Here is a 27,872-nt window from a genome sequence, read left to right as displayed (position 1 = left end):
AATTATAAATGGTAAAATTTTAAAGGAAATTATAAAATCCTTCATGTTTCTGGGACTAAGCCATCTTCTCTCTGACGGGGTTAGGGAGAAAGTTCCTTCATAGGCATGTTATTGCATGATTGTTAATTATGGGGCTTTTACACCTCTTTCTGGAGTGTCTGGTATGGAGCACGGTTGGAGATAGGATACTGAACTATAGGGACCATTCTCCTGACCTGGAGATTTCTGTGTTTCAACAAAAAGCTACGAAGTTTATAGGCAGTCCTATCAGGCGCTGTCAGCATTCCTGTTAGGTACTTTATCTCAATATAGTCATACAAATTATTGAGTTTGACAGGACTTTGATTATTTTATTTAATCTGATAATAACTTGTTCTGTTGTCAATTTCACCATTGCTTGGCATATTTCTAGCCAGCCTTTCTATTCTCTTCCAAGTGACAGCAGTGATAAATTACTGTAAACATTTCTGTCACTGATGTCATGAGAGGAAAGAGCACATGGAGATGCTTTTAAACATAAAAGTAAATTGTACATGTGAAAAATCTAAAGTTACATTGAAATTTATTTTGCCTCTGTGCTCATTGGAATTTACCCTGTAACACCCTCAAGTCTTTGAATGCTAGCTTTTACATTTGTAGCTCTCAGTACAATTCAGTACAATCAAGCAACTAGTTTACTTTGAAGTTGATGCTAAAAATTTGCAGACCACACTGCAAGATGTTGAGAGCAACATAAAGCAACTTTTAAAATATTAGCTTCCTATTTACAATGTTGAGTTTTGCTTATTGCTGTGCCCTGAAGGCCAACTTATGCCTGCCCCATGCCAAAGGGGGAGGCAGATACTGGGCAGTCCCTTCTTGCCCTAGTGGACCTGCACAGGAGGCAGCTATAATTTGGTTTGCTGTGCTGAGGAGCACTGCCAGCAGCATTAGGAACCCTAGAAGAAGCATGTATGGGCACAGTGAATGTGGGACCTGTCCTGCTTGCAACACTAACCCCACCAAGCATCAACGTAAGAGTGTTGGGGAGAGAAGGGCTGGCTACACAGTTTGCAATGGTGTCGCAAGTCCCTCTGCTCAGTTCATTCCCCTGATACCTCCATACATGCACCGTTGCTTGAACGGTGGAGCTCCTCCCTCGCTCTAGTATAACTCTAACTCTATCAAAGACATAACTGAACCCCAAGATAGCATCATGTTATATAGCATGTCACAGTACAGATACAGGCAAGAGCTCTGTCCTAAGGGGTTTACAAGCTAATATCAGACAACATGACATAATGAGAGGGGACAGAACTTAATGAGAGGGAGTCTGGGGAGGGAAGGACCAGGTTAATACCAATAACGTGGGTTCTTGTTCTGGGGAATTCAACAGCTTGATGGAGCAAAGAAGTTTGAGTTTTTCAGGAATAAAATAAATACTTCTCAGTTGACTAGTTTCTTGTGGGCTTTGCAGAAGAAAGAAATGGACTTTAAGGATTGAATAAGAAGGGAGTAGTGACTTTGCAGATCAGCATAGGAAGGGCATGCCAAAAGTGGCCTTTAACGCCAGACATTTCTTGAGAATATTATTCTGGTCTATACAATATTTTAATTATCTTTCTTTTTTTTGTATAGATTAAATGATATTTCTACAAAGGCTTTCGCTGCAAATGGTAAGCAATGTGGCTGCTGTATCCAGTGTTTCATGATTTGGTCCTATTTTCCTGAGGCTGCATGTTATACCTTCTAGTGATTCCCAACAATTGGTATGATACTATTATTAATTCTTTAGGATTCTTTTAATCTATCTGCACCTATATTACTTGTCTATAGCCAATCACCATAGCATTTAGGTACTGACAGCCTGATCCAAAGTCCACCGGAATCAATGGAAGTCTCCCAGTTGACTTTACTGGATCAGGCCCTAAATATGACTGGTCTTTTTGTGATTGATACTATGAATTCCATCCTTGCTTCAGTGTTAAGCCTCTGCTCACTGTGTCTCCTATTTACTTCTGTAAATTTTAGCCCACCCACCCATATGTTTGTACATTATAGTGCACACAACTAAATAGGAGGTGTCAGCTCAAGAGGGCAAGATTGAGGTCTTAGTCTAGTAAAATGGTACACATGATTGAAAAGATTGGGAAATGCTTCTCCTGCCTCTGTAAAATGATAATGGGGCCCTTCAAAGAGTGCTTGATTTTAAGTTTAATTTGTTGTTGGTTTTGTAGGTACCACACAATGCTTTTTAAGGGGGCATCAGTGCACACATTTCTGTATTAAAAACCTTTTTCCCCCCTAGGGTATGTAAGCTAGCTGTAAAACAATTACTATATGCAAATAGACAGCCCTAGTTTTCACAGGGCTTTAACTTGGGCTCCAAATTAGAACTCCTATTATGAGGCTTGCAAATAACTGTAGGGGCAATTCTCAGGGGTACCAATGATTGCACACACAATCAATTTATTACTGTAGGTGGCTAAGTGGCTATACAATGTGCCTATAATTATGTGTGTCCCCAAAACTGCAGATCTAAAATCAGAGGCAGCTGTTGGAAATCAGGAAGAACTTCTTAGTTCTGAAGTTAATGGTGCTTTATTTTTGAGTAGGACAAAGTGAATTTGATTTTTAAGTAGAAAGTATTAGCTGGTCTCTGTCTCTGAATCACTGAGGCACTATGGTAGCATCACTAGCCAAAAAAAGCACAAACCCCTGGAGAACTAGAGGCTGAGAACTGCCCTAAACTCCACCAGCTGATAGCAGTCCCCAAGGGACATTCCGACAGATGGGGACTGCCAGAGTGTAGCATTTTCTGGCCACACCCCTGAGATCTCTCCTATTCTGGAACTGCAGAGGTGGTGGGATAATGTAGGAATTGGCTATACCCACTCTGTGTATGGGGGACTCACTGCTCCAGCAAAGAAATGGCCTGTTTCTGCTTCCTTTGCACACCTGAGCAGCAAAAGCTAGGCCCTGGCCTGCATTTCAATTGTGTCATCAGCTATATAAAAGTAGAAATGTGTGCTGGCTCCACAATTCATGTTCAGTCCTTTTGGTTCTTTTGCCAACCATGGTGATACCAAAGCACTACCCAATAACTCCTGAAAATATCAGTGACAGTGAATTTAAACTTAAAAAATGAAAAGTTACTGAACTGCTGATTTAGGTCAATGGTCTATGGAATTGATGGGACAAAATCGTATAGGAATCTCACTGTTCTGTTCCAAAAACTGCATTATATAAAAGGTTCGCATTACAGCTTTCCGAATCATGCATTCCATGTTCCAGCAAATCTGTTTATTATTGGCCACACAACGCAATCCATTTGCCAAATGTTACTGCTATCAGGAGACCTCTTGAGGTCACAATTCCTTGCAAGGTCATTCATTATTTGTATTTATTATTTACTGATGACTGATAGCTACTATTGGTGTTTGGACCAGTAACAACAAATGCCATTTGTCACATCCCTGTAACATGACAAGAATGCCGTAAACCAATAAATATTGTGTATTGTTTCTGACAATGCCAACAGTAAAATCAAGAGAAACACTGCACTCCTGTAACAGTGAATAGCAACTCAAAAATACTTGTATGCATGTCACAGTGAATTCTTTACTTTCTTCCCAGAGGCACGCACAGGAATAAAAATGTTCCTGTTTTTGAGGGGCACTTTCTGTGCACCCCATGGCTGGAGGAGCTCTCTCTCTCTGAGCAGCCAGAGGAGCTGGTTTTCCCCGCCGTGGCCCCAGGACCAGTGGAGATGGCTCTTGTCCCCTCCTCCCAGCAGCTGGAGAAGCTGGATCTCCCCCATCTGTCGTCTCCCACCCTGGCCTGGTGCCAGAGGAGCTTGCTCTTACCGTCCTGGCTCTGGAGGAGTTCTGTGCCTCCACTGGTTGGGGGGTGGGGCGTGCCCCAGTTTCCCCACCCCCCCCCCCCAGCATGCCCCTGTTTCCTCCCCACTGCACATAGTTTTAAAATATGACACAACAAAACTCCAGAAGACTCTTGTGCAGTTTTATTTACTAGAGAGATCATGTTTTGTTTAAGATAAGCTAGAAGTCAGATCTGGATTTCAAACACCCCAAAGTCTGACTTGAAGTGATAAGATGATGTAGGTGGTGGTCAGCATGTTATAGAAATGAGACCAGCTGGGAAATTTAGATTAGGGTTCAGATTCCAAACTTCCGTAAAATTCCATGTATCCAGACTTATGGTTTTGGTTAAGATTTCATTTTGTGTGTGTGTATGTAATAATTGTGAAAAGATTACCTTGGGCTACGTCTCTCATTTTTTAAAGATCATTTTTTTCTCTCTTAGGCCATTATTCTTTCACCTCTTCAAACCTCTTCGTGATTTTTACCTTTGTCTTGCTCCTTCTGTTTCCTTTCAGTATTTTCCGTTTCCCTCTTGTCTGAGGCAGAGTATATGACATTCACTTAGGATTTTCTCTATTTTCCCTTTTGCTAAGATCCTTCCCTTCTCAGTAGACCCTTTCCTCTATACCAGCTGTCTGCTAGATTCTTCTCCATTAAGTGCCTGTTCCTTCACCCATTGCAGTCAATGGCAAAACTCCCATTGACTTTAATGATCTGGGATAAGGCCCTTAATTGCTTCCTCATTTATTCCTCCTTCCCTTCTTCTCAGTCTGTTCCTCCTAACCCCTATTTCTTACCCATTACTTTTCTCCATTATTTCTCTTTCTCCTTCCTTCGCTTTCCTATTCTCCTCTCTTGCTATATTTTTGCTGCCCCTTCTCTTTCTTTTGATTTCTCTCCTTCCATTCCCTTTCCTCTCCCTCAGTTCTTCTCTTCCTTCCTCCCCACGCCCATGGTGTAAAAGTCCAGTGAGGACATCAAGATTGATTAGGAAGTAACATACGATAGTCCTGGTGCTCATCCTGCAGTTCTTATTTAAATCAAGTGCTCACTGAAATTAATGGGAGCTTCAGTAGAGACTGCAGGTTCTGGACCTTCCAGAAGGGAATAGAGGAATTATTTTCTGTTATCAGTTTTGGTGGAGGTTCTTAATTTAGATAACAAATATATAAAAGTTAGGTACTAAATATATGGCTGCAGGATTCTAGTTGTACTCCTACTGGCTTTTTTGTGTTTTAACTTTTAAACATTATTATTTTAATTTCATAAATAGTAAATAGGGGTTGTATTGTGCTGGGTGCTGTATAAACACAGAGCTACACACTACTTGCCTTGAAGCGTTTATAATCTAAGAAACATTCTTAAAGATACTTTCAAATAAATGGATAGTGTGTGTGTCATGGGGTTTTGGTATTTTTTGGTAACAGGTGAATTGTAGTCTTTATCAAACATACTGTCCTGAGGGTATTCCCATGACAACTCCTCTGAATAAATAGATTGCTTCTAGACCTTCCTGAAAGCAAAAAGTCATTGATATTCTTGGTAGCTATAGCTACGCTTGTCTCCTTTTTTCAGTGAAATGCTAAATAATGTATTATTACCACAGAAGTTCTTTGGTTATCTTAAATGAGACACAAACACATTTTATATTATATTATACCTGCGGCAAACAGCGACTCAAGCTGTTGGGTTTTTTAAAGTGACACTGTTGCCTGTGCCTAGTGTACATAAATCTGCAGGATGTAATTTCTCAGAGCTCCTAGATCAAAGATATAAAATGTAAATGTCATTTGTGTTGCTGGGGAAAGTCTATGTGCGGGATTTTTTATAGGAGATAAATTTTGTTTATCATTTAAAAAAAACACCTTTAGATAACTGCCTCTCTTGAGTGAAATTGTTATTGTCTTAACTGTGCAAACTTGGCAAAATCCTGCTGAAAAATAGTTATGTAAATTTTCACCAAAGCTGCCTAAGCGTGAGAGCACAATTTCACTAAATAGGAGAGGTTAAAAGGGTAATGAAATGAGAGCAGATACTGATAAATGAAAATTAAACTCAGTTACTGTAGCTTGTCCACTTAGAATCTGTATAAGAAGCCTGTTTTGGCTGGGTTGTGAAATATCCATTCATCGGACAGGTTTGCTTAGTAGACAAGAAGCAGTAACGGTACCGAGACAGGAAATATTAGCCCACTGACTGACTTCTCCATCAATCACACTGAAAAAGCTAACGTTTCTTGACATTCACCACGTGTGTTCTTTATCTTATGTAGTTTTTTCCTAGTGTTTTCAGTTGCAGTTGGCAAACTTGAGATAAGCTGTAAATTGTCATAATTATATATGATTTTATGAATGATTAATGTTCCATAAGGAAATTCTTTGGACTCCCTTACTGAAAACTTCTGCAAAACTATGGCAAGACACTGAGTTTGGAAAGCCTGGTACTTTGTAATGATTCCTCCATGTATAGTCATAGAATCATAGAATATTAGGGTTGGAAGAGACCGCAGGAGGTCATCTAGTCCAATCCCCTGCGCAAAGCAGGACCAACACCATATAGTTATGCCACCATCTTCATGACAACTTACCTTATTTTTCTCAGAAATGTTAACAGCAGGGCTAATGAATTATCTGTTTCTGCTCCTATTGAAGTCAATAGCAAAGTTTCCATTGACTTCAGAGTTAGTAAGGTCAGACCCAAAATTCACAATGTCAAGTAGAATTATTACTCTCAGTATAGTACATATTGTGCACATATCTTAGGTACACTAACCCTTTGAGCTTTGTTTGGTGGTAAGTTTCCAATAATCATATGCTCTGAACATTCTGGGGTACATGGTATAATTTCTCCCCTTATAAACACAGTTTACTAATTCTTCAGCTTTATTTTTAATTAGCTGGTAATTTAACTAGCAGTCATAGATATCCTTTTATCATTTGCTGGATGATCTTCTCTTCTGTCACTTTCCTAAAACCCACTCTCGCAGGTATCCTTCCTACTATACTTTCTTCACAACTTCAGAACCCCTTCTTTATCTGAATTGTTGTCTTGTCTAATGTGGACTGTAACTTCCTTAGGGCAGTGAATGTCTCTTACTCCCTTTTTGTAAATCCAGCCTCAGCTGGAGTACAGTGTTCAATTCGGGGCACCACACTTTAGGAAAGATGTGGACAATTTGGAGAGAATCCAAGGAAGAGAAACAAAAATGGTAAAAGTTTTAGAAAACCTGACCTACGAGGAAAGGTTGAAAAAACAGAGCATCTTTAGAACTGAGCAGAAAGACTGACGGGGTGGGGATCTAAAAAATCTTCAAATATGTCAATGGCTGTTATAAAGAGTGCAGGGATCAATTGTTCTCAATGTCCACTGAAGGTAGGACAAGAAGTAATGGGCTTAATCTGCAGCAAGGTACATTTAGGTTAGACATTAGGAAAAACTTGCTACCTATAAGGATAATTAAGCTCTGGAATAGGCTTCCAAAGGAGGTTGTGGAATCCCCATCACTGGAGGTTTTAAAGAACAGGTTCAACAAACAGCTGTCAGGGGTGGTCTAGGTTTACTTAGTCTTGCCTCAGCACAAGGGGCTGGACTTGGTGACCTCTCGAGGTCCCTACTCACCCTACATTTCTGTGATTGTAAATTATCATACAACTTGTGGTGTCATATAAATTATTTCAAATAATAATCATCCTAGTAAGTTTAAATACCTATCTATGCTATTACTTGTATTATGATCATAGATTTTTAGTTCTCAACTTAGAGTTTGGTAAACTATACAAATGTGTATTTACAGACAAAATAATTGGAAGACTGACTATGATTCTGCAAGAACAAGGAATTCAGTTTTCAGTAATTTACACTGCAGTGAGACCTTCACGGGTGAGTAGTCTTCCGTGTCTAGAGCTGTCAATTTTTTGGAGTATAACAATACTTGCTAATGAATGTTGTACGTGACTTTCAGGATTACACAAGTAAACAGTCAGTCCTGTACAAGACTTTGCACAGAAAGGATTGCCTGGATTTTCAATTACAGACCTGTATTTTTAATAGGCTTGTGAATTTGCCATGTTTTTAGTGGTCTTTATAACTTGTAATTTTTTAAAAGCATAATGTTTAGATTTTTTTCCATTTAATTCTTGTCTTTTGCATAAAAAGGACCTTAAGGAAGAACATATTGGCTCAGGATTATCAAGTCTTTCATCTCTAGAGGGTTCAAATCTAGATCAGGTCATTATTAGCCAGAAGTTGTTAATTAGCTGATGGATGTTAATTGTCCAGAGAACTGAGTTGGTGATCTAAATCTAGTTCCAGATAGATGAGGTTCAGCCAGAACTGACTGCGCTTTTTGATGGTAGTCTGAGGTAGTAATCAAATAGATACAGACACTGGACTATTTGCAGATGACACGCAGATTAGTAGTGAGGTAAATAATGATGGGGACAGGTCACTTTTCTCCGTGTGACCTGTTTCTCTTGGCAAGCTGGTTGAAAACAAACAACATAAATTTTAATACAGCCAAATGCAAGGAATTCTAGGAACAAAGAACATAGGCCATACTAAAAGGAATGTGGACTGTACCCTAAAAAGCAGGGACTTTGAAAAGGACCTCAGTGTTATAGGGTACATCTACATAGCGATAAAAACCCATGGCTGTCCTAGGTCAGCTGACTTGGGCTTGCAGCTCTTGGGTCCCAGATTCAGATACAGTGGTGGACCAATATGAAGACACTTGCACTGCTGTTGTCTCTGCTGTCCATGTCCTGTGGATAAAGAGTGGACTTCAGTCTCCAGGGCTTTCAGTCAGGTTCTTTCAAAAGTAGTAAATTCTGTATTTTAAAGAAGGTCCACAATAATAATTACAATGAGTTGTCACAGTTCTTTCCTGTATGAAATGGAAGGAAGCAGTCACTTGCAAATTGCAGGTATGCATTTGGTAGATTTCGAAAGAAAAAAATTGGGGTTGGTTACAGGAATGTGAGGAATGTTGAAAGTAATATTGAAATCTGTAATGATTTTAAAGTGATTCATTTCAGAGTAGCAGCCATGTTAGTCTGTATCCGCAAAAAGAAAAGGAGGACTTGGGGCACCTTAGAGACTAACAAATTTATTTGAGCATAAGCTTTCGTGAGCTAGCTGTAGCTGATGAAAGCTTATGCTCAAATAAATTTGTTAGTCTCTAAGGTGCCACAAGTCCTCCTTTTCTTTTTAAAGTGATTCAGTTCAGCCAACTGCAGCTTTATTCAATAATTAAAGTAATGCAGTCATTTTTAATTCTTCTACATTCCACAGACTGAGCCCTCTTAAACTCTTCTACATTCTAAATTCAAGCCCATGTAAAAACACTTCAAATTATTTGCACAGTAAAAGTGATATTAAATTACTGCAGTACTTTCAAGATTTATCAGCTGCCGTAGAGGGCTGTGGTAGGCAGCCAGTAAAGCACCTACTGGAGAGTCATCTATCCATACTTCTGTGTGTAACCCAGTGCTCAATATGTGTTATGCTTCTCTGTCTGTGCTTGGTCCAATGAAGATATGAATGTATTTAACTGTCAGCCAAAGCCAAATTTATTCCTTCACTTCATGCTGTAGAGGTTTATGCTCTACATAGAGGTTACAGGTTCAATCCCCAGTGACAACCAAAGTGTTGGTTATATGAAAAGGAATATTACATTATTCTTTACTTCTGAAGAATGTCACCAGCATCTAGCTTTAAATAAAACTCTTTATACCCAGCATAATGTTTTTGGCATTCACTCCTATTTATAAACTAATGTCTTAGGGTACTTTTCCTTGAATGTTCTAGTTATGTGGAGCATTTATCCATTAATCTGCTCATTTGATATTATTTTGTTGGAAAGGAATTGGGAAGTGCTTCCATTCCTAATTACTATTCGGTATGAGAGATTTGCCTTCACCAGGTTGGTCTTCTCCATTGATAAAGGAAAGTGACTTCAATCATGATACTCTTCTTATAAAAAGATTGGTATTGTATATGTAAATTCACTTTCTGCAAAGGAGATCCCCACTCCGGAGCTGAACAGTTGTTCCTCTTGGCTCCCTTGCAGGTAATTCTGCCTCCTAGCTGTTGCTAAGCAATTCAGAACCAGTGGTAATACCTCCTTGCTGCAGCCCTTTCTCTCTAGTGGAAGCTTCCATAGCCTCAAGCACTACTAAAACAATTATGAGAAATGCTTATCAACAATAAAACATGGGCAGGATTCCAGACTAGAGTCTCTCTCCGAGAAAGTGCATTAACATGATAGAAGTCAAAATCCTCCTATGATTACAGTCTTTTTTCTCTATTGATTGGGAAAACCAGTTTAGTGAGTGCAGCCAGAGAGCTCTCTTGCGGGTGAGAGGAGGTTGGTGAGCAGGTGAGAGGAGGCCAGGATGACCACAGCTGAGGAAGCAACATATGGAAAATCCATCAGGAGGTAGAGATTTACCCAGGCTTTCTCTATCTGCTTGTTTCTGCCATAGCTTCTGGGTCACGAGCCTGGAGCTAGATGGCTAATACCTTAGAACAGCAGGTCTATGCTGAACTAGTTTAACTAGTTTTGGTAACCAGTTCAAGATTCCTCTGGATATTAGATTCTGTCACATGGGTAATGTGAAAGGTTGTCATCGCTGGGGTGCAGCCTGGGAGCTGTGGGAACCGCTGTGCCCCTCTAAGACACACAACTGGGTTGGCTCTATATTCACATATCTTGGTTGGAGACACAGCCAGCCTCACCTGGACCTGTTAACACCCAACACAACAGCAGATGGTGCCACTCACCCAAATGGAGCCACCTGAGTGCAAACAGCAGACACCAGCCAATTCCCCAACTCCCCAGGCATACCCACCCTCCCGCCGCTGGAGGATGAACCCAAAATTATACGGTCTGGCACTGCACAGAGCTCTGTACAATGTAAGCTCATAAATAGTTCACTCTCCTCTCGATGTGGGAAAGATATGCAACAAGCCTGTGTTAACCAAACTGAGATTTTTCCCCAGGCACTTCACTCAAAGACACCCTGGTTTAGATAAAACAAAAAACAGATTAAGTGATTATAAGTAATAGCAAACAGATCAAAGTAGATTACCTAGTAAATAAACAAAACCACAAACTAAACCTAAAAAGAAAAGGAGCACTTGTGGCACCTTAGAGACTAACAAATTTATTTGAGCATAAGCTTTCGTGAGCTACAGCTCACTTCATCGGATGCATTCAGTGGAAAATACAGTGGGCAGATTTATATACACAGAGAACATGAAACAATGGGTGTTACCACACACACTGTAAGGAGAGTGATCAGGTCAGGTGAGCTATTACCAACAGGAGAGTGTGTGTGTGTGGGGGGACCTTTTGTAGTGATAATCAAGGTGGGCCATTTCCAGCAGTTGACAAGAACGTCTGAGGAACAGTGGTGGTGGGGGGGGGGCAGCGGAAATAAACATGGGGAAATAGTTTTAGTTTGTGTAATGACCCATCCACTCCCAATCTTTATTCAAACCTAAGTTAATTGTATCCAGTTTGCAAATTAATTCCAATTCAGCAGTCTCTCGTTGGGAGTCTGTTTTTGAAGTTTTTTTGTTGAAGAATTGCCACTTTTAGGTCTGTAATCAAGTGACCAAAGAGATTGAAGTGTTCTCCGACTGGTTTTTGAATGTTATAATTCTTGACTTTTGATTTGTGTTCATTAATTCTTTTACGTAGAGACTGTCCAGTTTGACCAATGTACATGGCAGAGGGGCATTGCTGGCACATGATGGCATATATCACATTGATAGTGTGGCTGATGTGATTAGGCCCTATGATGGTGTCCCCTGAATAGATATGTGGACACCGTTGGCAATGGGCTTTGTTGCAAGGATAGGTTCCTGGGTTAGTGGTTCTGTTGTGTGGTGTGTGGTTGCTGGTGAGTATTTGCTTCAGGTTGGGGGGCTGTCTGTAAGCAAGGACTGGCCTGTCTCCCAAGATCTGTGAGAGTGATGGGTCGTCCTTCAGGATAGATTGTAGATCCTTGATGATGCGTTGGAGAGGTTTTAGTTGGGGGCTGAAGGTGATGGCTAGTGGCGTTCCGTTATTTTCTTTGTTGGGCATGTCCTGTAGTAGGTGACTTCTGGGTACTCTTCTGGCTCTGTTAATCTGTTTCTTCACTTCAGCAGGTGGGTATTGTAGTTGTAAGAATGCTTGATAGAGATCTTGTAGGTGCTTGTCTCTGTCTGAGGGGTTGGAGCAAATGTTGTTGTATCGTAGAGCCTGGCTGTAGACAATGGATAGTGTGGTGTGGTCTGGAGGAAAGCTGGAAGCATGTAGGTAGGCATAGCGGTCAACAGGTGTTCGGTATAGGGTGGTGTTTATGTGACCATCGCTTATTAGCGCCATACTGTCCAGGAACTAAACCTAAAATACTAGAAAGATTGGATATGAATTAGCAGTTTCTCACCCTGGCTCATGATACAAGCAGTCCACCAGGTTTCCATACACAGGCTAAAAATCCTTTTAGTCTGGGACCAACACTTCCCCCAGTTCAGTCTTTGTGCCTCAGATGTTTCCAGGAGTGTCCTTGTGTGGTGAGTGAGGCCCCTAGATGATGTCACACCCCACCTTATGTAGCTTTAACTTATGGCGGGAATCCTTTGTTCCAAAAACAGTTCCCAGCCCAGTTTGTGGATAAATACAGGTACTTAAAATGGAGTTCAGTATCATGTGGTCTGGTCACATGCCCTTGATGAGTCATAGCAGCTATTACTTACAGGCCATCTGAAACATTTACAGGAAGCCTAAGCTTTTCCATAGCCCATTGTCTTTGTTGATGAACCATTAGCACTGTCTAGCTTCATCACTGTGGTACCTGAAAGGCTAGCTCTGCGTGTTTTCCAGAGTAATCACATTTGAAATACAGATCCATAGTCAATATTCATAACTTCAGATACAAAAATGATACATGCATGCAAATAAGATAATAATATTAATCAAATCATAACTTTTCCAATGACACCTTACATGACACATCTTGTACAAAATGCATCATAATTATGCCATAATCATATCATAATAATATCACTATGACTCAGGGAACTAATGGGCAGGATCTCCTTGGAGGCTAATATGAGGGGGAAAGAAGTCCAGGAGAGCTGGCTATATTTTAAAGAAGCCTTTTTGAGGTCACAGGAATAAACCATCCCCAGGTGCACAAAGAATAGCAAATTTGGCAGATGACCAGCTTGGCTTAACAGAAAAATCTTTCATGAGCTTAAACATGAAAAGGGAGCTTAGAAGAAGTGGAAACTTGGACAGATGACTAGGGAGGAGTATAAAAATATTGCTTGAGTATGCAGGGATGTAATCAAGAAGGCCAAAGCAAATTGAAATTGTAGATAGCAAGGGATATGAAGAGTAACAAGAAGGGTTTCTACAGGTATGTAAGCAACAACAAGAAGACCAGGGAAAGTGTGGGACCCTTACTGAATGGGGGAGGCAACCTAGTGACAGATGATGTGGAAAAAGCTGAAGTACTCAATGCTTTTTCCCCCCTTGGTCTTCACAGACAAGGTCAGCTCCCAGACTGCTGCACTGGACAGCACAGTATGGGGAGGAGGTGAGCAGCCCACAGTGGTGAAATAACAGGTTAAGTATGATTTAGAAAAGCTGGCCATGCACAAGTTCATGGGGCCAGATGAAAGGCATCCAAGGGTGCAGAGGGAGTTGGCTGATGTGATTGCAGAGCCATTGGCCATTATCTTTGAAAACTTCTGGCGATTGGGGGAGGTCCCAGATGATTGGAAAAAGGCAAATATAGTGCCTATCTTTAAAAAAGGGAAGAAGGAGAATCTGGGGAACTACAGATAGGTCAGCCTCACCTCAGTCCCTGGAAAATCATGGAGCAGGGTCCTCAAGGAATCCATTTTGAAGCACTTGGAGAGGAAGGTGATCAGGAACAGTCAACATGGATTCACCAAGGGCATGTTATGCCTGACCTACCTCATTGCCTTCTATGAAGAGATAACTGGCTCGGTGGACATGGGGAAGGCAGTGAATGTGATATACCTTGACTTAGCAAAGCTTTTGATATTGTCTCCCACAGTATTCTTGCCAGCAAGTTAAAGAAGTATGGATTGGATTAATGGACTATAAGGTGGATAGAAAGCTGGCTAGATCACTGGACTCAACAGGTAGTGATCAACAGCTCGATGTCTAGTTGGCAGCCAGTATCAAGCAGAGTGCCCCAAGGGTTGGTTCTGGGGCCTATTTTGTTCAACATCTTCATTAATGATCTGGACGATGGGATGGATTGCACCCTCAGCAAGTTCGTGGATGATACTAAGCTGGGGGTGGGGAGGTAGATAACCTCGAGGGTAGGGATAGGGTCCAGAGTGACCTAGACAAATTGGAGGATTGGGCCAAAAGAAATCTGATGAGGTTCAACAAGGACAAGTGCAGAGTCCTGCACTTAGGACGGAAGAATCCCATGCACTGCTACAGGCTGGGGACCGACTGGCTAAGTGGCAATTCTGCAGAAAAGGACCTGGGTATTACAGTGAATGAGAAGCTGAATATGAGTCAATAGTGTGCCCTTGTTGCCAAGAAGGCTAACAGCATATTGGGCTGCATTAGTAGGAGCAGATTGAGGGAAGTGATTATTCCCCTCTATTCGGCACTGGTGCAGCCACATCTGGAGTATTGCGTCCAGTTTTGGGCCCCACAATACAGAAAGGATGTGGACAAATTGGAGAGAGTCCAGCAGAGGTAAATGAAAATGATTAGGGCACTGGGGCACATGATTTACGAGGAGAGGCTGAGGTAACTGGGCTTATTTAATCTGCAGAAGAGAAGACTGAGCAGGGATTTGATAGATAACTACCTGAAGGGGGTTCCAAAGAGGATGGAGCTAGGCTGTTCTCAGTGGTTGCAGATGACAGAACAAGGAGCAATGGTCTTAAGTTGCAGTGAGGGAGGTGTAGTTTGGCTATTAGGAAACATTATTTCACAAGGAGGGTGGTGAAGAACTGGAATGGGTTACCTAGGGAGGTGGTGGAATCTCCAGCCTTAGAGGTTTTCAGGGCCTGGCTTGACAAAACCCTGGCTGGGATGATTTAGTTGGGGATTGGTCCTGCTTTGAGCAGGGGGTTGGACTAGATGACCTCCTGAGGCATGTAGTGGATCAACGCTTCCTCAGCTCTCGTCCCCTAAAGCCCCTACTCTACTTGCGCTATATTGATGACATCTTCATCATCTTGACCCATGGAAAAGAAACCCTTGAGGAATTCCACCATGATTTCAACAACTTCCATCCCACCATCAACCTCAGCCTGGTCCAGTCCACACAAGAGATCCACTTCCTGGACACTACAGTGCTAATAAACAATGGTCACATAAACACCACCCTATACCGGAAACCTACTGACCGCTATTCCTACCTACATGCCTCCAGCTTTCACCCTGACCACACCACACGATCCATCGTCTACAGCCAAGCTCTGCGATACAACCGCATTTGCTCCAACCCCTCAGACAGAGACAAACACCTACAAGATCTCTGTCAAGCTTTCTTATAACTACAATACCCACCTGCGGAAGTAAAGAAACAGATTGATAGAGCCAGAAGAGTTCCCAGAAGTTACCTACTACAGGACAGGCCTAACAAAGAAAATAACAGAACGCCACTAGCCGTCACCTTCAGCCCCCAACTAAAACCCCTCCAACGCATTATTAAGGATCTACAACCTATCCTAAAGGATGACCCAACACTCTCACAAATCTTGGGAGACAGGCCAGTCCTTGCCTACAGACAGCCCCGCAACCTGAAGCAAATACTCACCAACAACCACATACCACACAACAGAACCACTAACCCAGGAACTTATCCTTGCAACAAAGCCCGTTGCCAACTGTGGCCACATATCTATTCAGGGGACACCTTCACAGGGCCTAATAACAACAGCCACACTATCAGAACTCGTTCACCTGCACATCCACCAATGTGATATATGCCATCATGTGCCAGCAATGCCCCTCTGCCATTTACATTGGTCAAACTGGACAGTCTCTACGTAAAAGAATAAATGGACACAAATCAGATGTCAAGAATTATAACATTCATAAACCAGTCGGAGAACACTTCAATCTCTCTGGTCACGCAATCACAGACATGAAGGTCGCTATCTTAAAACAAAAAAACTTCAAATCCAGACTCCAGCGAGAAACTGCTGAATTGGAATTCATTTGCAAATTGGATACTATTAATTTAGGCTTAAATAGAGACTGGGAGTGGCTAAGTCATTATGCAAGGTAGCCTATTTCCCCTTGTTTTTTCCTACCCCCCCCCCCCCCCAGACGTTCTGGTTTAACTTGGATTTAAACTTGGAGAGTGGTCAGTTTGGATGAGCTATTGCCAGCAGGAGAGTGAGTTTGTGTGTGTGTGTGTGTGTGTCCCTGGAAAAAAAAAAGGGGGGGGGTGAGAAAGCCTGGATTTGTGCTGGACATGGCCCACCTTGATTACCATGCATATTGTAGGGAGAGTGGTCACTTTGGATGAGCTATTACCAGCAGGAGAGTGAGTTTGTATGTGTGTTTTTTGGAGTGGGGTGAGGGGGTGAGAGAACCTGGATTTGTGCAGGAAATGGCCCAACTTGATTATCATGCATATTGTGTAGAGAGTTGTCACTTTGGATGGGCTATTACCAGCAGGAGAGTGAATTTGTGTGTGGGGAGGTGGAGGGTGAGAAAACCTGGATTTGTGCTGGAAATGGCCCAACTTGATGATCACTTTAGATAAGCTATTACCAGCAGGAGAGTGGGGTGGGAGGAGGTATTGTTTCATATTCTCTGTGTGTATATAAAGTCTGCTGCAGTTTCCACGGTATGCATCCGATGAAGTGAGCTGTAGCTCACGAAAGCTCATGCTCAAATAAATTGGTTAGTCTCTAAGGTGCCACAAGTACGCCTTTTCTTTTATCAACCAACAAAGTAACTTGCAAGTACCATGGTGTGCATTTGAGAAGCCAGTGGACACTATTGTCTTAGATGGAGCTGGTTGGACAGTAAGATTGTTTCTGGATTCCCTGTCTATTTCTTCATATCTAGGCAGAAGCCCCATCTGTTTCGTATTCCACACGGATTTTGAAGAGTCTCCTCATAGAAAGTCTCTTTCTTCTTGTGGGAGTCTGTGATGGTTTCCCCCCAGGGTGCCACCTGGAAGCAGGGTACCACGGAGCCCTCTGACTCATTAGCCTGTGCTCCCTCTCACACAGTGCTGCTGTGACAAGCTGCAGGCCTGCTCCAGGTCCTACACTTCCACCAGCATTCACACAGTTAGGAACACACCCAGCTGCAGTCGCATGCAGACTCTGGCCAGCCACTGCATGAACCAACAATAGAGAGGCTACAACCAAAATAACCATCAGCTTCCCAGCCTAGAACCCCAGAGCTGTACCATCCTGCCCTGGTCAAAACCCTGACCTGTATGAATTTATTATCCAGTTCACCTCCCCCTCAACGTGGAGAGAGGAAATGCAACAGCCCCTGCCCCTTGAGCTAAGATTCCCAAGCAGTTCACTCCAAAACAAAAACAAAACTTTGTTTTATTGTTTTGTTTTTTGTTTTGTTTAAACTTACTGGTTTAGATTAAAACATGAAGTAAGTTTATTAACTACAAAAAGATAGATTTTAATGTATTATAAGTGATAGCAAACAGATCAAAGCAGATTACCTAGTAAATAAAACCACAAACTATTAGAAGGATAGGATTTGAATTAACAATCTCTCACCCTGACTGATGATATAAGCAGGCTCATAGATTATCAAGGCACAAGCTGCACTTGCTTTGCAGCTTGGGATCCCCAGGTTTTCATGCACAGACTAGAAATCGCTTTAGCTTGGGTCCAGCACTTCCCCCAGTTCAGTCTTTGTTCTTCAGGTGTTTCCAGGAGTCTTCTTGTCACTCCCTGCCTTATATAGCTTTAGTATATGGCAGGAACCCTTTGTTTTAAACTTGGTTACCAGACCAATTTGTGGAAAAATACAGACGTCCCAAAATGGAGTCCAGAGTCATGTGGCCTGCTCACATGCCCTTGTATACCTTGCTGAGTCATAGCAGCCATTACTTATAGGCTGTCTGGAGAACTCTTGGGAAGGCTTACCAGGTGGGGGATAAGCTTCTCATAAGGCCTATTGTTTTTTCTAATGGCCCATTATCTTGAATAGGCCCTTCACAGCTGGCTATCTAGACTGGAAGCATTTTGCCTAGTGTGTGTGGCCCAGGTATAACTACATTTGAAAGACAGATACATAGTCAATATTCCTAACTTCAGATACAAAAATGATACATGTATACAAACAGGATAATCATATTCAGCAAATCATTACTTTTCTAATGATACCTCACATGAGATACAAAATGCATCATAATTATGCCATAATCATATCATAATAATATAACTGTGATGAATATGGAGTGCAGTGTCACAGAGTCATCCTTCAGTCACTGCATATACAAGGGAGTCAGTCCTCAGCAGCAAACAAAGTGGTTTATTTCTGCATCAGGAAAGGGAATCCCAGTCTCTCCTGTGTGACTGAGCAATTCTCAGTGTTTCTACCTGGGTCCTGATATCTCCCATATTCGAGGCCTGTATGTGCCTAATAGGGGGAGGGCAGCTGTGTCTTTTTGGAGTCACCCCATCCTCTCAGGTGAAGGTCCCAAGAAGTTGGGGGGGGGGTCAGAAAGGCGTAGCCACACTTGGCACCAAGCCCACTCTATGGGTGCTACAGCACCTAGTTCATCTCTTGGAGGCACTGCTGTTGCCATTTCAGTTGTCTGCTTCAAGAACTCCTTGGCAGGCCACAAGGTAACTAGAGACTAAAGAGAGGGAACTGCAATAGATGCATATTGCCTAACAACAGCTAGAGGCTGGAGCTTCCTGAAGTAGAGTTGAGGAGCAGCTTCTTCACAGAAAGTTAGTATTTGCAGTAATTTGAGAGTTTCAATCCGAGCTATACCAATTGTTTTCTATTAAAACAGGTGAACTTTTTCTGATGGAGCTACACTTCCCCACCTTTGTGTCCCACATGAAAATCAGAGCCACACAATTTCAAGAAGCTTGTTGTTCAGATTTTCTGGTTCTGTATGTTGCCCTGATCCTAGTAGTTGTTTTGCACACAAAATTTCCGCTGGTGTCAATAGGTATTTTGCATGTGTGTAAGCAGAGTCAGGATGAGCTCCACCCTGACATCTGGTGGTGAGGTGTGGCAAGTTGTGGAAAAGAACTTTAGGGGCTGATCTCATTTGCATAGGCACACCCACCCCGCCTAGAATGAGGCCATAGCTGCCCAAATGGTCACTTTGGCTGATGTGGGATCCCCAGTGTCTCTGTTATTGGGGCAGGAAGAATAAATTGTTATTACCCTGATTATGGGGATCAAAGACAGTGGAACTGTACTTGGCCTTTTGTTATAATGGAGGGACTCGCCATCAACTAAGTAGCACTCGCTAGGCAAGGGACATGGGTTCCAAAACTCTGTGAATTGAGAGAGGCTGGGAACAGGTATTAATACTTAGTGGTATGGGCCCCCTGGTGAGGGCCTGATATGCTAATTGCACTTCCTCCTCTCTCCACTGTGGAATATCAGAGCTAGTTTTGATTCCATTAGGAGTCTAGTTACAGGCTGCTGAGCTGAATTCACTTTGGGCTAATGGTGCACCGGCACTGAGGCTACCCTACTACAAGCTGAAATCACAAAAGAGCTGAACTGACTAAGAGCTGAAATCACTGTGTGTTGTGTTAAGTAGTGGGGGAGCCTGAAGATATATTGCGGAGCAGTTTGTGGGATGGCGATCAGAGCAGCTGATGGAGCAGAGCAGTTTGTGGGACGGTGAGTGGAGCGGAGTGGCTGGTGGAGCAGAGCAGTTTGCGGGACGGCGAGCAGAGCGGAGTGGCTGGTGGAGCAGAGCGGTTTGTTGGATGCCTAGAGCAGCCCATGGGGCGGCTGGCAGAGCGGAGCCCCATGGAGAGGTGGGGCCATCAGCTTTGGACCACGTAAGGTACCCCTTAACTCCCCCCCATCTCCACTCAGGTTGGGAGGTAAAACTCTGTAGATAAACTTTTGAACTCTGGGGCTGCCCTGACCAGGGACAGAGACTTTTGGGTTGTGGGACTTTGGGTGATTTTGGGTTGCTGGACTCAAGAACTAAAGGGAAAGGACATACCCCAATTTGCTTGGGGTGGGTTTTTGTTCATGGGTTGTGTTATGAATCCTGTTGGTGGTGTTTCCCCAACATAATGCCACATTGTTTCTCTCTGTTATTAAAAGGCTTTTTGCTACACTCAGACTTTGTGCTTGCGAGAGGGGAAGTATTGCCTCTTGGAGGCGCCCAGCAGGGGGGGGGGGGTATATATTTGTCCCAGGTCACTGGGTGCGGGCTTGAGCCGGTTTTGCATTGTGTTATTGGAATGGAAACCCTAGATACTGAACCCGGCCGTTGTTGCTGCCAACTCTGACGGGCAGAAGGGTTACATGTGCAAGGACTGTAGGTTCAAGATGCAATTCCTCACTGACCTTTGTGGAATATGAGGCATTCCGCATAAATGTGTTACTCTTGGCTATGAAAATATACCAAAAGTGGAGGATGTGCCTCTCAACTGAGCACAGTGACAGTTGCTTATTTGCCTATAGAATAGTTGTATCATCTGCGGCCAGTGACAGGGTTGGAAAATTCCATTTGTACAGTGACGTTTTTTTAATTGATCATGCTTTACAGCTGCTGCCTCCTCCACTTGCAGTTGGCACACTCACCTCTTCTCGCTCTGATTAAAGTGATAGTATCTGCTATCGAACTTAATCATCTCTGACATCACAATAATGGGAGTCTTGCCGGGGACCAAGGACAATAAGTGTCAGGAGAATGGCCCAAATGCCATTTCCTGGATTGAGACGTACGTGTGTGTGTGTGTTGTAGGGGATTCACTTACTCATTTACTCTTCAAACCTGGGGGGAGGATATATAGGCCATATTGAGACCTATTGCTGCTAGCTACAAGAAGGAAGAAATAGTTGGGTTTTCCTATCCCTTCCCCCCAGCTTTGAGCACTCCTTTACATTTAAAAAAATAAACTTTAACTTGTGGATGTAGAAAGTATACTTAATTATTGCCCAGCTAACTCAGCCAGATTTTTCCACATTCTATTCAAAGTGTTGTTTAAAATAATTACCAAAGAACTGCTTCAAGCTGGCTGAAGCTAGCTGAATGTTACTGCAGGGAAAAAAATCACCTGGTTATTTTGGAATCGGAATGGAAGAGGGAGAAAAAAATATTTCTTAGCAATATCCCATGATTTGTTTGATGTTCTGTTATGCTATCCACGTAGATAACTGCAAGTCAATATTTTAACCTTTAACCCTAGATGCTGTAGTGCTGCTTTTCTCAGCAAAGACATTAACGTATGTAGTGCTTTATCAGTTCATGTGTTTTCTACCCTCTCTGAAGTTCATCTTTTGTTTAATAATTGTATTCCTATTGATTTCAGTAGGAAATGCAGAAATGAACCTCCTCTTATCTGGTGAGGACAGTCACTTACCTTTAATTATTTACATCTTCAGTATCTTAGGCCCAGGACATTGGCATATTTATAGAATATCTCTCTGAGCCAAGAACTTGAATGGGTAATGTGTAACAGTATTCACAAAGGGCCAAAGGCAGAACACTCCACAAAGGAAAGTTCATAGAATTCTGCCCACATTGTTGCATTTGGGAAGGGGTTTTCCCTTCTCCCCACAGAGTGAGATAATTCCAGTAGCAAACTTATGGATTCTTCAGAGTCATAGAATCATAGAATATCAGGGTTGGAAGGGACCTCAGGAGGTCATCTAGTCCAATCCCCTGCTCAAAGCAGGATCGATCCCCAACTAAATCATCCCAGCCAGGGCTTTGTCAAGCCTGACCTTAAAAACTTCTAGGGAAGGAGATTCCACCACCTCCCTAGGTAACGCATTCCAGTGTTTCACCACCCTCCTACTGAAAAAGTTTTTCCTAATATCCAACCTAAATCTCCCCCACTTAAGACCATTACTCCTTGTTCTGTCATCTGCTACCACTGAGAACAGTCTAGATCCATCCTCTTTGGAACCCCCTTTCAGGTAGTTGAAAGCAGCTATCAAATCCCCCCTCATTCTTCTCTTCCGCAGACTAAACATCCCCAGTTCCCTCAGCCTCTCCTCATAAGTCATGTGTTCCAGTCCCCTAATCATTTTTGTTGCCCTCCGCTGGACTCTTTCCAATTTTTCCACATCCTTCTTGTAGTGTGGGGCCCAAAACTGGACACAGTACTCCAGATGAGGCCTCACCAATGTCGAATAGAGGGGAACGATCACGTCCCTCGATCTGCTGACAATGCCCCTACTTATACATCCCAAAATGCCATTGGTCTTCTTGGCAACAAGGGCACACTATTGACTCATATCCAACTTCTTGTCCACTGTAACCCCTGGGTCCTTTTCTGCAGAACTGCTGCCGAGTCATTCGGTCCCTAGTCTGTAGCAGTGCATTGGATTCTTCCGTCCTAAGTGCAGGACTCTCCACTTGTCCTTGTTGAACCTCATCAGATTTCTTTTGGCCCAATCCTCCAATTTCTCTAGGGCCCTCTGTATCCTATTCCTACCCTCCAGCATATCTACCACTCCTGCCAGTTTAGTGTCATCTGCAAACTTCCTGAGGGTGCAATCCACACCATCCTCCAGATCATTTATGAAGATATTGAACAAAACCAGCCCCAGGACCAACCCCTGGGGCGCTCCACTTGACACCAGCTGCCAACTAGACATGGAGCCATTGATCACTACCCGTTGAGCCCAACAATCTAGGCAGCTTTCTATCCACCTTATAGTCCATCCAGCCCATACTTCTTTAACTTGCTGGCAAGAATACTGTGGGAGACCGTGTCCAAAGCTTTGCTAAAGTCAGGAACAAGGGTCACTGCAGACCAGGGAAATCAACATGGAGTCTCTCAACCAGCTCTGAATCTCCCTCCTAACTCGCAGCCTGCAGTTTCAGGGCCTCCCCTGGCTACATACCCTTATGGGACTGCACGCTTTTAAAAGGAGTGGGAGAGGGGAATGGGAGATAGGAGACCCTCTTGCTCACCTAGAGGAAAACAGCATGCTTCATTTCCCCAGGTTACTCCTATGGCTGAAGTGGGTCTGTGCTGTGGAACTAAAGATTGTGGGTTCAGTTCTGCTATGTGAAAAAGGAAATATATAGGTATGAAAGTAAATATAAGGTCACTAGAGTAATTAGTAGAAAGGCTTTACATTGCAAAAATGTATTTAGAAGTGAATTAGACTTTTGAATTAATATTCATTTTATTATATTTTTATTGTGTATACTCTGAATAATGGAAGTTGAGAACAGGTTGGGGCATTTCATTGAAGAGCGTGTTTGAATCCAGCCCAGTTCATTAAGAATGGTTTCCATCTTAATGGATGTTTGGTGGTCCTCACATGAAATGAGTTTGATGGGTTTCAGCTCCTGTGTCACAAACCCATCACCATTCTTTGAACTGAATTGTGAGCTCTTGAGAGCAGGGACTGTCTCTTTACTACATGCAGCATCTAGCTTGCCCTTAAGGGCTGGAAGGCCAGGACTAGCCAACTCTGATTATGATCTTAGATTGGGTCAGGTGTTTCTACTAAAGAAGCATGAGGAAACTAAAGAAGCAGGAGTGATGACCAGAGGCAGAAGGCCTGGTGGTAAGAGACCCCTGAGGACAGAACTCAAGACTAGCAGGGTAGTTGTTGTTTTCAGTTTTGGATTGTTGTATTGGGGAAATGAAAAAGGGTAAAAGCCTGGTCCAAAGGGCCTGTGAGATTGTGTTTGGTGTGAATGGAACAGGAGAGCCCTGAAGAAGGAGGAATTATTAACAGGGCACAGCAGAGGCACCCCTAGCCATGAGAGGTGGCAGACCCAGCTATATGCCCTCTACCACTAGCTCTGGCAGCAGGGGCCATAATCACATCACTTGAATATATTAACAAGAATTGATAATGCTGTAATTGTCACACACACACTGGGAGCATCAAGGTGTTGCAAGGAAGCCTCAAGCGGAGGGTCTGGCTTTTGTAAAACAAAGCCATAGGTGCTTCTGTCTCTGGAGGGTTAAACAAAAGTTTTATGTGTACTTCCTCAAGCTGGGATAAAACATGCACAAATGTTCCAACTGTAGAACCCTGAAGTCAAAACTTAAGTTTCCCAGCAGGGGTATTCAGCCTGCTGTCCTCAAAGGGTTCGTCCCACCACATGAAGCTTGGCTATTCCCACCTCTAGCTTTTGGGTTCAGGAAGCCTGCCATGTTTTAACTGTCCATGCTCAAACTCAGGAACTGGGTTTCTCTGGATCCTCTCCTTTCTGATTGGCCCCAGAACCTGCTTTCTTCCACAAGTCTCACCTGGTATATCATGATTAGGTCAGGGCAGTTATCCCTGGCCTTTTCTGCTGAGTTGTTGTTAAAACAACCCAACTGATTCCCAAGTGGCAGTGTTCTCCGGTGCTCACTAGAAAGAAAAGAACGTGGGAAATGAACAGAAACAGGAAAAGACTATATTTCATACTCCATTTGTATCACATTCACTCATTTAATGAGACCATATGCAACATAAGACTTTTATAAACTACAGAAACCTGCTGTAATGTATCCAGCTCCACAAAGCACTAGACTACCCTGTCACACAGGGGTATTTAAAAAAATTTACAAAGAGAGACCCCCTTCAAATGATCTAATCTTTTGACCAAAAATCATGAGATTTTTTAAATCTCATGAGTGTGGGAGTCTAACTCAAGGCTTTTGGGATTTGCAGTGTTGTTCTGAAGAAGTGAATGGTTGGGTGAGAGAGAGCTGAGCGCAGCAAGAAAGGGCTACTGGACTCCGTTCAAGTGCCCAGATACTGCTGCATAGGAGGGATAGCTATTCCAACTGCTAGGCTGAAACAGCTCACACATGTTGACAGAACAGTGCCCAGCCTTGCCTAAGCAGCCACCTGCAGTAGTTTGTCTTTCTATTGTCTCAACACTAGAATGAGTTTTGGAAGGCAATTTTGCAATGGAAAAACCTCTCATTTTTTAAATGAATTTTTTCACTAAAACGTTGATGTAATCAATTTTCTTTTTTTTTTTTTTGCCTTTTCTAAAATATTTGACCAATTTTTATCAAAAGTATCATAAAAATGTTATCAAAACAGCCTTTGACATTTTTCATTTACTGGGAATTGGGTTTTTTTTTAATTTAAAATATTTTGATAACTGTTCTTGAAAAATCATGAACATTTTTTTAAAAGACAGAAAGTGATTCATATTTGAACACTTTGAATAAAAACGCTCTGAAAGTTCAGAATTTTGTTCGAGAATAATTTTTCATTTTTCAGCCAGCTCTGTTCAACACTATTGTTCACTTTCATTTATATTTAGTCATTTGCCTGAAGCTGTTGCTGTTCCCATTGGTGGCTCACAGACTGTCTGTCTGTCTGGGCACAATCTAAGCACTAAATAAATGTAGCTATTTTAGCTCAACTAGTTAGATACCAGATTTCTCTTTACATCCTCAGTGTCTTTCTCCCATTATCTACACCCCACAGAGTGACAATAGTGCTCAAGAGTAGGTTTCTATTTCCTTATTCCAGCTGTCCATGATCATCCCTGCCTCTGATGGTTTATCATTATAAACCACTACCAATCAGTAGCATACTCAGCCTTCAAACGTGCCAATGTAGCAACACAAGCAATCAAAATATGTGACAAACCTGTGTTTTGTAGCACTTTGTGTCATCCTTTTTAATGTTTAACTATAAAACAAGGTCTAAAGGAAGCTTTCTCACTCTGTGTATTAAATAAACCAGTTGCTTTAAAAAAAATTCCATCCTGTGCAACCATGATGACTAGGGCTCTACCAAATTCACAGTCCATTGTGGTCAATTTCATGGTCGTAGGATTTTTAAAATTGCAAATTTCATTATTTCAGCTATTTAAAATCTGAAATTTCACAATGTTGTAATTTTAGGAGTCCTGACCCAAAAAGGAGTTGTGGGGAGTCACAAGGTTATTGGAGGGGGATTGCAGTACTGCTACCCTTGCTTCTGTGTTGCTGCTGGTGGTGACAATGCCTTCAGAGCTGGGCCGCTGGAGAGCAGCAGCTACTGGTCAGGATCCCATCTCTGAAGGCAGAGCCACCCCCAGCAGCAATTCAGAAGTAAGAATGGCAGGTACGGTATTATCACCCTTTCTTCTGTGCTGCTGTCTTCAGAGCTGGATGCCCGGCCAACAGCTACCGCTCTCCAGCAGCCCAGCTCTGAAGGCAGCGCAGAAGTAAAGGGCGGCAATATCACAACTCCCCCTAAAATAACCTTGTGACCCCCCCCTTCAACTCCCTTTTTGTCAGGACCTCCAATCTGAGAAACTTTGGTCTCCCCTGTGAAATCTGTATACTATAGGGTAAAAGCACACAAAAGGCCAGATTTCATGGGGGGAGATCAGATTACACAAGCTGTGACATGTTTTTCATGGGCGTGAATTTGGTAGGGCCCTAATGATGACACTCTCCTTCCCTCATGGGTTGGTAGTAGGGTTTGAACACTGGATTGTCAGATCCCCAGCATAGACCTCTAGCACTTGAGCTAAAGAAGTGACTGCTATCCCTTATTTTGACCAACCAATGGAGAGGACACGCTTTGCCAGTGGGTTACAATTTCCCAGACATCAGTAGACTGTGGGGAATGAGGATTCCTGGGTTCTTTTCCTGGATGTGTGGGGGGTGGAGGGGAGTGTGTGATCTGGTGGTTAGAGACAGGCTAGCCAAACACACAGATTTGGCATGTTCATTCTGAAACATATTGTGACTCATTAGATAAGGCTTTATTTTTACTTTACTATTATGTTTAGTAATTTTATTTTTATATTTTAATTTATCTTAGAAAAGAATTACAATATAAAAATAACAAAGTGCTTCTTTTAAATATTTAAAACAAAATTTCATTAAAATTGACACATTCCCACAGAATTTTGACAAACTGGCATTTTCCAATGGAAAAACACTTAGTCAAGAAAAGGTATCACTTGGGAACGCTATCAACTAACATTATCTACTCGTTACTCACTATATAAAATAAACTAGGCTAAGACTAAATGCAAGGTTGTGAGACTACAACCATGCAGAGCTCTGATTCTAGCCACTGGTGATGAGAAGGAACTGAGGGAAGTCAGGACAGCACCACCCTCATATAGCTGGGAAGGGCACAGCCATGGGATGCAAACACCGCCCCTCCAAGAGTACCATTAGCCAAAACGCTGCGGCGCACTGGGCATGCACTCACCTAAGTGGAATACACATCTGCATCTACGCGAAGAACTGGACTGCTTCAGAGACTTTCAGCCAAGCCCACTGGGAAGGTCATGGAATGGAATAAGGAGCATTTCTTGTCTCAGAGTTGGGCTGGATTTTTGGGAGTTGTCTTCAGACTCAACCTTCACCTCCTTACTGCTGGAAATGCTTCTCTTCTCCCAATCTATGCTTTTCTTACGATCATCTTCTCTTTGCGACTGTTCCTGACCTTTCTGTAAGGCTGAGAACCAGCATGTTGGGATGTCCATGCCAGAGGCCAGGCTTGGAGCTATCCAGAATGGGAAGGCTGGACTGGGTACAAGAGTGAGAAGAACAGTAGACACAAGATTTTTTGGTATAGTAAAGGTGTGATGCACAGGTGTGCTGGCAAGAAACTAGTCTTTATTTTCTGGCCCCGGTCACCTCTCATCAATTAGATTTCCAAAATTTAATGCTGCTGTTACAAGACAGGGATCAGTAGCCACAAACTCCAGCAGACTACAGTTATGGTCAGCTTATTACTAAGGGGCGCATGCTTTGATGCTAAATTGTGGGGAACAGGAAACAGGCCTCAGAAGGTCGGAGGAGACTCATTTGATTGAGGTAATGGCTCAGGGGCTGGCAGGAAAGTGAGATAAGTACTCTGTTGAGACAGGAGATGAG

General features: G+C 42.6%; 1 protein-coding gene across 1 annotated transcript in view; it reads left to right on the top strand.

Annotated features, from left to right (window-relative positions):
• ATP6AP1 (ATPase H+ transporting accessory protein 1) overlaps positions 1 to 27,872 on the top strand; it is an 89,520-nt gene that overhangs the window by 36,224 nt on the left and 25,424 nt on the right. The window contains exons 6-7 of the mRNA XM_077807837.1: positions 1,618 to 1,655; positions 7,657 to 7,742. Of these exons, the coding sequence (XP_077663963.1) occupies positions 1,618 to 1,655; positions 7,657 to 7,742 (124 nt within the window). The remainder of the gene's footprint in view (positions 1 to 1,617; positions 1,656 to 7,656; positions 7,743 to 27,872) is intronic.

The sequence above is a fragment of the Eretmochelys imbricata genome, chromosome 1 (assembly GCF_965152235.1).
Source record: "Eretmochelys imbricata isolate rEreImb1 chromosome 1, rEreImb1.hap1, whole genome shotgun sequence".
NCBI classification, from domain to species: Eukaryota; Metazoa; Chordata; order Testudines; family Cheloniidae; genus Eretmochelys; species Eretmochelys imbricata.
Note: the sequence above shows the minus strand (reverse complement) of the source record. Positions and strands in the feature narration are given on the sequence as shown.